This window comes from Alosa pseudoharengus, unplaced genomic scaffold, assembly GCF_046254945.1.
Source record: "Alosa pseudoharengus isolate Yale_2024_CS ecotype anadromous, Long Island Sound unplaced genomic scaffold, YU_APseudo_1.1 YU_APseudo_1.1_scf_16, whole genome shotgun sequence".
In the NCBI taxonomy this organism is placed as follows: domain Eukaryota; kingdom Metazoa; phylum Chordata; class Actinopteri; order Clupeiformes; family Clupeidae; genus Alosa; species Alosa pseudoharengus.
This window is the reverse complement of record NW_027468630.1, coordinates 16,888,995-16,904,187: the sequence shown is the minus strand read 5'-3', so window position 1 is coordinate 16,904,187 and position 15,193 is coordinate 16,888,995. Positions and strand designations below refer to the sequence as shown.

General features: G+C 47.3%; 1 protein-coding gene across 3 annotated transcripts in view; it reads right to left on the bottom strand.

Moving 5' to 3' along the window:
- The window catches only part of glceb (glucuronic acid epimerase b), a 38,585-nt gene that overhangs the window by 5,908 nt on the left and 17,484 nt on the right, over positions 1 to 15,193 (bottom strand). For 2 of the 3 annotated variants that reach the window (XM_076287246.1, XM_076287247.1), the window contains exons 2-4: positions 14,480 to 14,608; positions 7,819 to 8,327; positions 324 to 563 (exon numbers count right to left, since the gene is read on the bottom strand). In XM_076287246.1, coding sequence (XP_076143361.1) covers positions 324 to 563; positions 7,819 to 8,314 — 736 coding nt within the window. In that variant the 5' untranslated portion in view covers positions 8,315 to 8,327; positions 14,480 to 14,608. Of the gene's footprint in view, positions 1 to 323; positions 564 to 7,818; positions 8,328 to 12,042; positions 12,114 to 14,479; positions 14,609 to 15,193 lie in introns of those variants that run through there. The other variant, XM_076287248.1, reaches the window with a different exon arrangement.

The window sequence follows — 15,193 nt, the reverse complement described above, 5'->3', positions numbered from 1 at the left end:
GTTTTGATCTAGAACACAAGAGAGGCTTTGAACACAGTAAACATTATCTACTGACTGAGAGATTCAGGATGTAGTGATGGAAAACTGTACATATAGACAAGTCATTAGAGACAGGAGACAGGATAATTAATTAACACTGACTTAAAAATAAGAAGCTATCTCCCTTCACAAATGAACAACTGTGAGAATAGTGTGAACATCTGCTTCTTTGTTGCGACTCGTAAGGCTGATTAAAACACTAAGGTCAACGCATGAGGGGGTTGTGTAATGCGGCGTGTGTAACTGCAGGGGAGGAGGTAGAGCCGTGTAGCAGACAGTCCCACCTGGTGCGCTGAACTGCCGGACCGAGGACGCGCGCGTCTTGTCGTAGACGCGGCTGAGGGAGCAGCCCTTGGGGACGGTCCAGGCACTAGGCCGGCTGTCTCGCTCCTCCGCCATGTCGTACACCTCCATGTGTGGCGGACGCTCCGTCAGGTTCTTGCTGTAGTGGCTCAGGCCGTACTGGGCGATCTGGATGGCGTAGAAGTAGCCCTGCGGCCCCCACTGCGTGGACAAAGGTACTCCTGAGGACGGGAAGAGAAAACAGAGAGGACGAGAGACACATTAGCAGGAGATATTCAACTTTTACGACGAAGGACGAAGAAGGTCAGGGATAAAAAAAGAAAAAGGGGACAGGAAGAAAGCAAGAAAGCAAGAAAGGGAAAAAAAGAAAGAAAAAAAGAAAGAGGAAATGTGGAAAGCAATCAGGCTGGCGAAAAAGGCTGTGCGTGGAAGGTGACTCGACCGTCCAATCCGAACAGCGTGAGCGGCCTGAGAGGGGGAGAGAGCAGCTCGGCTGCCCAGAAATAGCTTCAGCCTCATGCCCGGGAACACAAAATGCGCTGTAAAAACTGATAATGGGAAGGCTAGCACCCACAGCCCGTGGGCAATCCTATTAGCTGCTATCTTGTGAGGAATGGTTAAGTGTCTGTTAATACTGCGCCATAGTTTAAGCCGCTTATCTAAATCTCGGCAGTTGTTTAGACGGCATCTTCAGCCAGGCCTTCAGCGTTGCATAAGTGATATTCATGAGAAAGATTTAGGGGACAGATCTCCTTCAGTGGCCGTTTCAACATTTCCTTGCAGATGAAGATTAGTGATCTCTAATCATTTCACGCATAAGACGCATTAAAGCATCACAACACTGCAGTTAAATTTGTTTTCTGTGGCACTCACCAAGCCCTTAGTGCAGCCCCCAAACAGCCATGTCCACTTCCTAGTTTGATGCCATGTTCTATATAATGTGATTAAACATTAAAGATTACTAGCAGCATTCTACAACAGGAATGCGGCTCTGCTTGTCACACAGGATTCTGTGCTGGCTTTTTGTAGCACATCATGTTAACACTGTAACACTGTGCAGGGTTGTTGGGTTAAGCAGGATAGAAGCAGACCCACTGTATAATTCAATAGGCTTATCACAAGTGCAAGATGTGCAACTTGTATAAGGATATTCATATCCTTTGATTTCACTATGCATAGACATCTATTACCCCCCTCTGTTAAAGAGTAGATTCAAACTGCATCATATTGTGTAATGTATATCAGTCACGGAGTATGACTGCCATAGCATGGTTTCTTTCCCAGTGTGTGCAGCTGAAAGTCGAGTGCTGTGCGGTGCTGTGGCTGTTTTGGGCGTGGGGGGAAGATGGGTGAGCGCTTCACAAAGCAGCCTCTTTAATGAGAGCTACTGCATTCCTCCAGGCCCTGTGGCATCGTTTGTGCGGCAGCGAGCCAACCGGCAGGGGACCAAGCGCAAGCGCAGGGGCCGCCTAGCGCCGCCAGTCACAAGGAGCCTCTAAACCAGCGCATGGCCTAGATCTGACTCAGAGATGGGTAAGGACACGCACCGCATCCCCCTCCCAAAACCCAACCCCCTCCCCTCCCCTCTATGGATGAGGAGTCTTATCCAACTCTGAGCACTCGGGCTCCCTGGCTGATGACCTCAGCGGCGCGTAGGATGTCCAGAGTGGCCCCTGCTCAGCTCCACTTACTCCAGATGATAATGGAGCTTCCTGCCCGAGCTAGCCGCTCAAGGGCTGCTGCTTTAATGTCTCATTACGGCTGGCTCTTTCAGCCGACCGCGCAGTCTAACGCAGGCTTTGGGTGGAGAGAAAGAGAGAAAGAGAGAAAGAGAGAAAGAGATAAAGAAGGCTGCAGAAAACGAGACAGTAAGGAGAAAACAATCAGAGTAACCACACGGTTTTCCACTCGCCTGTGTTCACAAGCACAGCCCCACACAGAGCAACCCTCTTCAACATGAGCGGGTTGGAATTGGCTTAAAAAAAAAAAAAGGCTCAGAAAGATGAAAAAATTAGGGCTTTCAGACATACGTGTAAGACCGGAGGTTCTGCTGATGTTAAACGGTGGGGCCGTATATCTGAACAACATAAACGGTCATATGGAAGTCCGAACTTAGCCGGTTGTTCTACTGCTCCCCCCCTAGTATTTCCTCCGGACATTATGTAAATGTGCTGTGTCTAGACGAAGCGTAGAACAAGCGGTTAAAATTCACACCTAGTGAGAGGGTGTCGGTGACGTTTCTTTCTTGCGTCCATGTGCTAAAATTTGACTTAAATGCCAGTGTCATTATGGAGTGGCATAGTGCTGCTGTCCAGAAAATCTCCGCCCTGGAAAGATGCAGACATCACGGAGCTACTGTCCATGAGGGCAGACAGCATTGTGATAGAACACATGAAGGGAACAGCAAGAGACAAGTTGATGTAGCCTACAACTGCATCGCAAGGCTAAAGAAATTCAAAAGACCAAATCATCATAAGCAGAAGGCGCTGAAAAGGCAGTAGCCTACAGCGACGTTGTTGACGACAATAACAGGAGTAGCCTATTTAATAAATTGTTAGCCAACACGGTCGGTTTTCTGTTCATTGATAGCCTTCTCATGACCTCACTGCTGAGCAGTGTTGAGCATAAATATGCCTAGTATTAGTCATTAGCCTACGCACAATAGATTTTTCATAATGCATACACTTTGTAAACAAACAGCAGCTGTGACAGTGGCCACATATATTCTGCGTCATATCTCGCCTTTTGTGAACTCTACAAGCCCCCACCCCTCAATCGACAACCACACGTAGATTCTGTAATGTGCATGTACAGTATGTTGTTCACACCTCGGTCCGTATAAGGTCCGCTGGTTAGCATCATATCTGAATCATCCTAAGGGTAGGACCTCCGTTTGACAAACCTCTGCATACTCCGGAGGTTATATCTGAAAGCCCTTAATAAAACAAAACAAAAAAACTGTTTCATATCACACTGATTTTCCATCTGAACAGCATATCATCATTTTTATTTGCACACAATAAAAGGACAATGGTGGTAGACGTGTGAGGTTGATGTGCGCGTGTTCTGAGTTAAAACTGAATATGGGTATATATAAGAGGAGGGAGTGAGAGGAAGTCAACCCCCCCCCCCCCCCCCGCACACACACACACACATAATGCATCTGCTTTAGGGCAGTTTGGTAAATAACTTTTTTTTTCAGTGGGATACTGCAGAGAGGGGTGGGGGGGGTGGGTGCTAAGAAATGTTTCAAACTGTCTCTCCTGAGCCCAGAGGTCTGGCGCTCCTGCGGAGTAATTAATGCAGAGCCAGTGCACTTTAAGGATGCAAGTGTGGAGAGGTGCAAGATTCTATAAAGCTGTAAGCACCACACATGATTAATAGACTGAAGGGGGGCTCAGAACGGCAACGAAGGGGGTGGTGGTGGAGGTGTGTGTGTGTGTGTGGGGGGGGGGGGGGGACATAGTCGTCTGCAAATCGCCTCTGCAGGAAATGGGAGCAGAGGAATAATTCACAGCCCATCGGCTCCGTAGTGCCAATGGATTTATCTCAATTTAGAGTCGACCCAATTTCCTCAACAATATATACCACATAAACCTGCCCTTCAAGATAGCATGGCTAAAGATATCGCCATTTACCGCTGTCCAGAGGAGAGAGAGGGAGCTTAGGCTTATGCCGCCTCGTTCTATGAGGGCTGGAAAATTCCCTCCAGTCTCTAGCGCACTCTCTAACTTCTGACGGCTCGGCAGAATTAACTTCCTCCCCAACAACTCCCTTAGCACCTGAGACTCAAGGCAAGCAGAAACTCGGCACGTGCTACCAAACCACGGGTCTCCAAAATGTCGTGTTTAAAAAAAACAAAAAGAGAGAGAAGAGCGAAAAAGAAAGAGAGAGAGAGAGAGAGAGAGAGAGAGAGAGAGAGAGAGAGAGAGAGAGAGAGAGAGAGAGAGAGAGAGAGAGAGAGAGAGAGAGAGAGAGAGAGAGAAAACCAGACTGATGCCTTTTTGGGCACTTAAACCCAGGCAATCAGGGTAAATGGAGAACTGTGATCCCCGCTGCAATAAACAATCTTTTACAATGGCAGGCTTGAGCCAGAAGTCTCGGTGTCACTGTGTTTAAAGAGTGACATTATCTGTGCGACAGCTCAAGGTACGCGCTGAGGACGTGGGGATGACTTCCCTCATGTCAGTGGAGAGTCGAGCGAGACGGCTGCTGTCCACTGCAGTGCCACTGATAAAGCCTGAAAAATACTAGCATCATTAAGAGACTTTGCTTCACAGGCCACTGATATGGGAGGAGGAGGCAGATTTCCCAGTTGACCTTGAGGGCTGCACCACACCGTTTGTGGTCCTCCATGACTTCCCTTTCTACAGCACTTTTACATTAAGATGCAGGTAGTACCACCGCTCAATCCTTGGAGGTAAAGAGTGATGAATATGGATCAGGCAATCCGCGACGTGTGCACAAGGCCAATTTCAGTTAACGCGCTGATTGGAGCGACTCCAGCATCAAAGGCCAGACTATTCACATGTGGGCCTGAGAACATCGTTTAAAATTAGCATCCAAATTTACATTAGCATAATTACAGGTAATGATTTCATTATAGATCAGCTCCAATCACCATGACTTGCACTAAATACCCAGTGTCTTTATTCATGACCAAACGTTAAAAGTCTGCTTGGGGTCAAAATGGCATTTTTTGCAGACAAAGCTTCTATGTGGTGTGATACACTCAGTGTAGCTGTTAGATGACTAATTTGGAGAGTTGACTTGAAAAGCTGAAATCTCTCATTATCTAAAGGCATTCTCTATTAAGAAAACATAGGCTTAGCCTCCAGCCAGTAAACTGACATAAGAGCATATTTTCTTTACCTTTACCCTAATTAATAATTGACTTAATTGATTGATTGATAACTGAGTGTTAACTCACATGTGTCTCTGCATGCTAATACACCGTATACGTCTTTGTTTAATTATTAGCATGGGTTTTAAGGTTAGCCTAGTCCAATCACTTCTAAAACACAGGGGGTAAGAAACACACAGTGAAAATCTGTCAAATGGAGATGTCATATTAGGCTAATTGGCGCACGAATAACAACTTCTGATGCAACCGAGACATGCAAGGCTGTATAAAAAGCTCCCTTTGTACTGAGATCTCATTAAAAGAGGACTGACATGCCTTCATCTATTTTGATCACTGAGAAAAGGAAAGACAGGGATTTTTTTTCAGTAAGAGAAAGACAAATCAAGAATCCCAAATATGGCAGAGACAGACAGATTGAGAGCTTGGGTGCATTAGAGGGTGGAGGGGAGGGAGAGGGAGCGGGAGAGAGCGATTTCAACAGGCCCGAATACAAAAGAGGATGGCGATGCGGTGCCCCTGTCCGCACTTGGCAGCATCTCACCGACTTCCAGTAAAAAGGACTGAAGATACGCACTGCCAGAAAAAAAAATCTTCTCAATACATGGACCTTCAGCTGCTACTCTCCAAAACCCCCCTCGGCTCCCCGAGGGGAGAACAGAGCAGCAGCATTCAAACACGAACAAAAAAATGACGTATGACGGCTAACTGTCAAAACAAGGAGAGACAGAACATCCTTTGTGAAAAGGGTAGTCACTCGGGGAGGTAGAGAAATAACTCCCCATGTCACACACACACACACACGAACTTGCGCTCACACACACACACACACACAAACACACACGTACACACGCACACGCACACACCACCTAGCCAAGTGAACACCAGAGAGCTCACCGATAACAGGGCAAAATGAAGTCAGCATCTTACAGACCAACATCTCCACCCGTCTCCCCCCCCACCACCTTGTGCAAAGGAAGACGCATGTTCATACAAGCACAAAATGCTGTTCCATTAAGTTTGGGGTCACCACAATCAAGCCTTGTAATCTTCACAATCAATCCCATTTTCATTTGCTTAATGTAAGTCAATTGAGGGTGCATTATTCACTGGGGGCAAGGGTGGATTACTTAAGCCTGGTTTCCTGGAATACCCTCCTTGAGACTGCCCAGCTAAATGACTATTAATGGACACCATGCATTTGTATGTTAGATGGATCCCCTACTTTACTACTAGCAAGCGCAAAGTGCTGGGGTGCGGTGGCGTGCTGGGCAGAAAGGTGGAGGCGAAGAGGAGAGCCATCCAACACAGGAATCAAACCGTGTCGGAGAAGAGGAAGGCAGAGAGCAATGTGAGGAAGAGCAATGTCAAACGGATCAGTTACCCAGAGAGTGCACACTAGAGTTAGAGTTAAAGGAAAATTCCGGTATTTAGCACTTTGAGTCCCTTTTCTGGTTTGTTTTGGATGAACTAGAGTGGTGAACACCAACATTTTGACGATTGGTCCTGTGTCGACTTTTCTGACTCGTTTTGAATCGCCTTTGACTACTCAGAGTGGCTCAGAGTGTTTGAGCATGCCTGTTGGCAGCCACTCTGAGTAGTCTAAGGCGATTCAAAGAGTCAGAAAAGTCGAGACAGGACCAATTGTCAAAATTCCGGTGTCCACCACTCTAGTTCATCCAAAACAAATCAGAAAAGGGACTCAAAGTGCTAAATACCGGAATTTTCCTTTAATGCTTAGAGAAATGCTGATCATTTTTTAAAAGGACATGACGGCATGCTGGTGTAGCCTCCTCCTGAACTAATCCTCTGAAATCCGTCTTTGAGCATCTTTGGAGAGTGTGCTAACTGCTAGACAATGAGAGGAGGGAGCTTTGGGTCTTAAAGCCTCTAAAAACCAAAGATACAATGGACTGTCTACTGTGAATATGTACAATGTCAATAGCCAATGTCAGTACAATGTCAATATCAGTCTCATTTTGTTTTTTATTACCTCGGGACAGCTTTACATTTAGCTGACAGTTTAATCCAAAGCGATTTACAAGGACTAAAAATCAAGCTACATCAAAAAGGAAACCTTAGGGTAACAATTAACAAATAGCACAAGAGTATAAGAGGTTGAGGGTGCAGAAGTTTAAGTACCAGTCAGAGTGCAATCAACGGAGACAGTAGCAGAAGGAGAAGGAAGCAGAACAAAAGGCACTGAAAATACTGCTTATCTAATCTAACTGTTATTTAGTCTTCTATTAAGATCAAAAGTCTAGTTGGTATTGTTTTTAGTATAAAGAGGCTTACCTAGCCCTTTCTTAGTAAGATCATTTTGACTTTTGAATACTTTTGAATAAGACCATTAAGTTAAGACGTCTAATCAAGAAAAATTTGCTTAACGCACTGGCAGACAAATTTGCTTGTTATAAGTTTAAGTATGTTAAAATTTGTAATAAGTTGTCTTATTTGGATTTTGGAGGGCCATTTTTGCAGTGTGCTAGGAGTGTTGGGTGTGCTAGACATGTTAGATGTTGCCTTTTGTGGTGGTAAACACTGGGGAAAAATACATAATTTTGAAAATTGTCACAACGGCCATTTCTGTAAAAGAAAAGAAGTGTGCTGCCTACCTTCTACTCCACTGATACACTTGACACGGTCCCGAACCTCCACGTTGTAGCCTTCGAAGGACATGAAGACGCCGCTGGGGTGGTAGGGCTCACGCTGGGAGTACACCTTCGAGTAGCTGTGCGAAAACTCGAAGCGGTCGTAGCCATCGTACTGCACCACCTTGCCGTACACCTCGAAGTACTTCTCCATCCAGCTGAAGGGCAGGTACACATCGCCACCCTCTCGTCGGCCCTTAATAGTGGTCTCGTCGTTGATGAGGCAGTCGATCTCTTCGTACTTGACCCCCCCGACCACGGGAGGGGGCTCGGGGGGCTGCGGGGGTTGCTGCAGGAGGCTGCCGTCGCCCTTGGGGCTGGGCGCGGGCTGGGGCCTGGGCAGGAACCGCAGCGGCCTCTCGGTGGAGCATTTGTTCCACAGCAGGACGGTGAGGAGCGTGAGCAGGGCGCAGATCACAATCAGCGTCTTGTAGTGGACGCGGGCTGCCAGGCAACGCATCTTCACGGCTCACCTGCAGGGGTGGGAGGTAGGAGATTGGCCCGGGGGGTGGGGTGGGGGGGGGAGGGAAACCAAGGAGCGGAGGTGTTAGATGCTGATGGAATGAAAAGGTAACTATGCAGCCTGTGGTGCATTCAATGCAACAAATATCTTAATCCCCTTTGCTATTAAACTCACACAGCACTTTTAGCTTTAAAAAGTTCATTGTCATTATCGAGTGACATCAAGCACAGTGTGCGCCAGGCAGTCATGTAAGGGCAGCGGTTTTCAAAACAATAACAGTTCACTTGTACTGCTAACCTGTGTGTTAGTCTGACCCTGACTATTTAAAGCTCACAGTGTGCAGACACAGTGTGTTATTTGCAAAGAGGTGCTAACAAATGATAGCTGTAAACTTTGGCCTCACACTGAGACCAAGCACCACTTGAGACTGTTGACCGAAAGCTTAATGAATTGCAATCACGGAAAAAAGTAATTCAATGTTTTGGCACTATTGATTCTAAGGCAACTGAAGCACCATAATCGCATTGGGTTACATATAGCTGAAGCAAGTAAACCCCATAACATCGGCAGCTGTCCTTATGTACTCTAAGGGGAGGCTCACATGCACCCAGTTTGAAAACACCTGATGTACGGTAATATGGTAAAGCATTAGGTGATGTTAAGTCTGTCTTGGGAGGAAAGCCTGAGTATACTCCTGCTCTGGACAGTAATGTTCAGACTGTCTTGGAGAGGGAGGTCTGAGCACAGGTCTGCTCTGGACGGGTCCTATGCAATTAGCCCTTTCAAATGGTGATCTTTAGCCTAGCAGCTCGGCTTTAATTAGCTCGGCAGAAACGCGCGATGAATAATATAGGGTCCTGGGGAAAACAACTTACAACCACTTGTCTAGACAGCCTGGAGGCCGGCAAAAGTGCAGCTAATCATTCAAGCAGCTAACAATGCCAATCAACACCGAGCCAAAGGCTCTTACCGTCATGTTTCTCTGGCATTTCATCTGAGCAGAGAGAAAAATAAAATCAATAGGCATATCTCACTGCCGCCTGGCCAGGCTAATTACTGCTCAGCGCTTAGTGTACAGAAATGGCTATGACAAAGATGCATTTGAGAATACCCCCAGGAAAATCATTAGCTCCAAGTTTGACTCAATACTTCAGTTTAAACAAGCCAAGTTTAAGGTCAGCACAATGGCGGGCCATTAATCTCACCATAGGACCAATCAGTCTCAGAAAGCCACAACTACCATCCAGATTTTAATTCATTCTCTTTAAGGTCTTTCGGAGTGTATTAAAGAACAGATCATTCATTTAGCGCATATCACGCCGGAACCAAAGCTCTCTGCATCATAATGTAGCAGGCTTATAAGATTCTGCACAAAGAGTATGCCCATTCCATTTACTAACACATTGGCTATTCAAACCAGCAAAACCACAACCTGACATCTCTAGCCATTTCCCTTTTTTTCATCCCTTTCAATATCATAAAATATGACTTCATAAAAGGAATCGGGTATTTGGAGAAATGACGCTGTAGGGGAAAGTGATAAAAGATTTGGAAGATGAGTCTCTTGACAACACTGCGAAAACAGCAGGAGGGGTGGGGGGCAGGGGGGGGAGCAGGGCGACTGCTCACTGTAAGATAAGCAGCCTGTCTCGTTTGGGCGCACTATAAATAATTCTATCTTTTTATGGCTTTTGCAGGCAGCAGGGCGAGGGCAATGACACAATGATGGCGGCGGAGTCAGCCGTAGCAACAGCAAACTGCTCTCAGCCTGATAGGAGCTACAAGCAGGCTAACGGCAGAGCTATGCCTCATCATTGTCATCATCATCATCCTCCTCCTCGTCCTCATCTGGACGAGGCTGTGGTTCTGCACAGAGATAATTTCCATTCAAATCCACTAATATGCAGGAGATGTGGATGAGGCTCTCTGTAATCCACACATCAGACCGTCTACACAAGTGTAACAAATGTAATCCCGCTGGACAAGTTCCGCGGCAAACTTAAAGGAGACATGCGCATTAAGTATGCCAAAAAGCACATTCCAGCGTGCAGAACAGAACATTAAAGCTTAAAGCTTCTGGTTCAAGGTCACAACAGGCTAAGAGAGGAAGGGCGCATGCCAGCCCACGGGGCAAGCAGCTTGGCTCTGTATGGCCGGACCTGATCATGACGGCCGAGGAGCCTGGTCTGGAGAGCGACTTTGAAAATGAGACCATCGATCCCTCCGAGGCGGAAGATGGAGTGCCTCCTCGGTATGCGTTTACTACTTTTTCAGTCACCACGGCAATCTGGCTCCAGCCACGCCCCCTTCAGCCTCCTCCGCCTGCTGTGATGCACGACCTGCTCGACAGCTCGCCATCAGACGCCCACAGTGGTCGATTGCTATGCTGTGCGTCTCCTACCTGCAGGATCACTTCCAGGTTTTCCCGTTTGAAAAATAACCCTGCGCCCATCCACCCCCCAATCCCTTTCCCCAGGGGGCTCCACTGTCCCCCCTACCCCCCTGTATCTCGACCCCCCCCCCCCTCCACCCCCGGTACCCTGGGAACACAGCGGCACTTTGTGTAGGGTAAGGGGGCTGGCACTGGGTGGCTGGGCGCTCTGAATGGGCTGCTTTCAGGTTTAATAGTCTCGCGGACTTCACAGCTTCATTCTTGAGGCCTTGCGGCTGTCCGGCCCGTTCAACCCCTCAATGTGCTCACAACACAGACAAAGCCGGGCGAGCGAGGGAGAGTGTCTCCTCTAGAGTCATGAATGCCAATGGTGCTTAGCATGGGTATGCAGTTACCATACCAGATTGATCTTCCTCTTTAAGATGCCAAACAGTAGGTATAGGAACAAAAAGAAAAAAAATAAGCTACACTCCAATTTGGAAATGTCAACATCATGCCATAACATCAGTGTCGAGTAAAGTTCTAGCAATCACCATGGACAAAAAAACAATGTGGGTTACTGTACTGCAATCACACTGAGAATCCCATTTTTTCCCTTTATTGCCTACCAAGAGCACAGACAGACAGAGAAACGATGACAGCATTCGGAGATCTCGAGGCTTCTAAAAAAGACAACATGGAATCCCAGAGGTACTTGGATCGTCTCAGAGGCACAATTATTTGCAGCTCCTGCAGTTGTCCCAGGCATCACTCTCAGTGCTCAGCGCGGTGCAGGCGAAGCCTTCTGGCTGGTCGGGGGTAGACGCCCACAGCAGCTGTGGCGCGTTGTTAGCGTGTCAGGAATGACTGGACGCGCTAACGGCTCACTGAAGTTCCCCTCCCTCAACAGTATCAAATTCAAACTTGGGTTTCACGCTCATTTTTAGGCTCGACAGATGGTGTTGTCATGAACCTCGACAGTTCGCCATCTTGTGAAGAAACAACACCGGAAAACATGTCGGTGTAACGTTACCATCCTGATACCCAGATACCGTACACACTCAACAGAGCGGCTAAAACCTCCGAAATAGGATGGTTTAGAACCATGCTTATGTGGATAACCAAGAGGATTCGTTCCTACATGTGCAAACACCAACACTTTGATGAGCCTCTCTGAAGAGCTTGGCTATTCAAGCTCTCCACCTACACTTGTTGAGACAAGGGGACTCGTGTCAGGCTGTGTTCTGCGGCTTGGTGTGTCAACACGCTGCGTGTCTCTGGGTGATTTGATGAGCCTTTTGTGCTTCTCTAATTTTCCGCCATCCAGGGTACAAGGCTTTGTAATTACACCCACCGGTGCTGTAGGCTGCCCTTAAGGATGTGTCACACACAGCACAGGCTCGTTGCTGGAGAGCAGGTGTGGGGCTGATAGGTCTAACTAACCTCCTGACACTGCTCTCCTCTCAGCATGGACTCCGATGGGGCTTGGATCTGTGTGGAAGGAAAAAACAAAACAAAACAAAACAAAAAAACCCCGCTGCAGTTTCAGGGACGAAGCCGTGTCTTGTGTCAGTGTTTAGCCGTGATCTCTTCCATACACATGTAGCAAGGATCAAAACTGTTATAAATATGTATGTCTCAACACGAAAGTCAGAGTAATGATCCCCCCGTCTGGCCTGTGGCCCCGGCAACAGCTTATCTGCAGTCTCACTGCGGAGGGAGGGAGGGAGCCAGATATTACTTCGATGCTGTGGTGCCAACAAAGGGCTATTACTGGTTTCATCCCTGCACCGCGGAGAGGAGCGACCATCAATAACACAGCGATAATGTCTCTTTGAGAGCCTGTGCCATCAAATGCTCATTAAAAAGACTTCAGTAATTATCGAGGGCACTTTTGCATGTGTTCACACAGCAAATAACATCATTCCAGCGAGCACCGCTGCTCGCGTCTCGGAGCTCGGTTCTTATGAGCGGAGGCGAGCCTACGATGAGACATGGGGGTCCGGCGGGGAACACAATCACAGATGTGGGAGTTGACATCATTTCATAACACTCCGGCTAACGAGTGGTAGGGCGCTTAGAAATGTAAATTACATCAGAGACTTAAGGAGCTAAATGCAGATTACACCACATTATTTAATTCTGTGTGTGGGTTTTTTCCCAAAATGATGTCCATTGCAGTCCATTTGGGGACCTTATGTCTCACCTTATGATCTCCCAGACGGAGAGAGAGGAACATTTGGATTGCCAAAGAACAGTTGATTCCTGTGAAACATATCTGGGCTTATCAACAGAGTGGTTCAGGGAAAGGTGGATGATCCTGCGGCACATACAGAGCAGCAGACTGCATTACACAATCTGTGCTGCACACCTGTTCCATCCATACACCATCAAAGCCCAATCCCCCCCACACAACCCCCCCCCCCCACCACCACCACCACACACACACACACACACACACACACACACACACACACACACACACACACACAACACACAACACACAACACACACAACACACAAAGACCTTCAAGCCGCTGGTGTAAGGGGAGGAATATCATTAGCCACTGAGCCACTACCGATCCCAGAAAGATGCAAATGATTAGAGTTTCTCTACAGCTTTTTATTTCCCCAGAAAGGCTGTCGTTGTGTGCTTGCATGCTTTTATTTCTCCAGATGGCAGAGCAATGAATCTCAAGGCAAATTTACAAAACTGAACATTTGCAATGTCTTACGAGGTATGCAATCTGACGACATCTTATGTTTTTGCAGGTGGTGTTAAAGTAAGAATGACTAGAGCAGGACAATGCTGTGTCAGGGGGAGAGCTTCAATCACCAGTAGCCAATACAAACGAGCAAGACTACGGGATTACCCGAGCCAGAGCACAGGTTGCCATATCACCACATGACTGTGCAGGGGTGTTCCCTGGCAACAGATACCCTTGGCCCATTTGACATGATGAAAAAAAAAACATGCAAAGCTGACAAAAATGTTTAATTGCTGGTCAACAAAGACGTAACTCAAATTAGTGCAGCACAATGAAACACTGTTGATATCTTTTAGAACAGCGAGGGGATAGAGGAAATTGCTTTGAAGTTAATGCCCTCATCCAATTCACTGGCAGCCAAGGGATTAGGCAGGTTATTACGAAAAAGCTTACAATATTAAAAACCTACGGGGAGATTAAACACATTTCTAATCAACTGAAGAAGGGAGAGTTTAAAAATAAACGCTATCCAATGGAGTTATTATGACCCTGGGCCCCCTATTCATCACAAATAGTGTCCGTACAAGCAGACATGCAGAGCTGCGACATCCTGGAAAAAAAAAATGCTCTTGGGAGAGAGAAAAGATACAAACATACAAACAAACAAACAAACAAACAAACAAGCCAACAAACAATCGGGCAAACATGGCCGGGTTATTGCAGTACGGCACGCCATGGCCTCTAAAGCCTCTAAACATATGATGCGGCCTGATCAGTGACTGGCCTCTGCATGAGATGAGAGACGCCGCGTTTGTCGAAGCCTGTGCAAATTGGAAGGCCACGGGGATTATGCTCCGATCGTGGCCCGTGGCCTAAAATTACACATCCAGCTAATGAACTGACAAAAAAAAAGGGTTCTGGCAGTGAGAGCCCCTCCTTCCCTTATTCCATCGATGTGAGTGGTTTAAGATGGCTTAGGTTAAGCAGTCGCAGCTACGCTGATTCAATTAAGATTAGCAAGCGCTGGCCTATTATCGATGCCATCCTTCTTTCGCGGCAGAAATAAAGTTGTGTACTACTCACCCTGATCCATTCACCAGAAAACACTCGCGGGGCCACTCATCACGTCCACTGCAGCCGTCCCTCTGTCTGTCCGACCGGCCGGCGTCGAGACTAGTTCATCAGCACGTCCTCTCTCAACGAGACAACTCACTGTCAGAGTCAGAGAAAAAGGGGATAGAGAGATAGAGAGACAGAGAGAGAGAGAGAGAGAGAGAGAGAGAGAGAGAGAACAGGAGAGAGGGAGAGAACAGGAGAGAGGGAGAGTGAGAGAGAGAGAGAGAGTGAGAGAGAGAGTTGAGACTAGTGAATGATCATGATATTCTTAGGGGAGTTTTGCACTGAAAAGCGCCTATTGTCTGGCCATGATTCATCACCGGGGCTTAGTGAGGAGGAGAGTTCAGCGCTGGAAAACAGGAAGAGGCCATAAAAAAGCAGGTGAATGGGATTGACTCGAGGAAGTGAGAGTATGGAACAGGGAGTGTCCACAGAGGACAGGAGAAGGAGAGAGAGAGAGAGATAGAGAGAAAGACAGAGAGAGAGAGAGAGAGAGAGAGAGAGAAAGATAGAGAGAAAGACAGAGAGAGAGAGGGGGGGGGGAGAGGGCACCAGTCCAAATCCCTGATCTAAGAGTGTGGGCCGGGACTGCTTTGGCCAGAACTGCAGAGGGCGTTTCTTCATGAGGCTGACTTATCTGTGTCTGTCATCAACTAAATCCTCCCACTCAACAGAGACGAC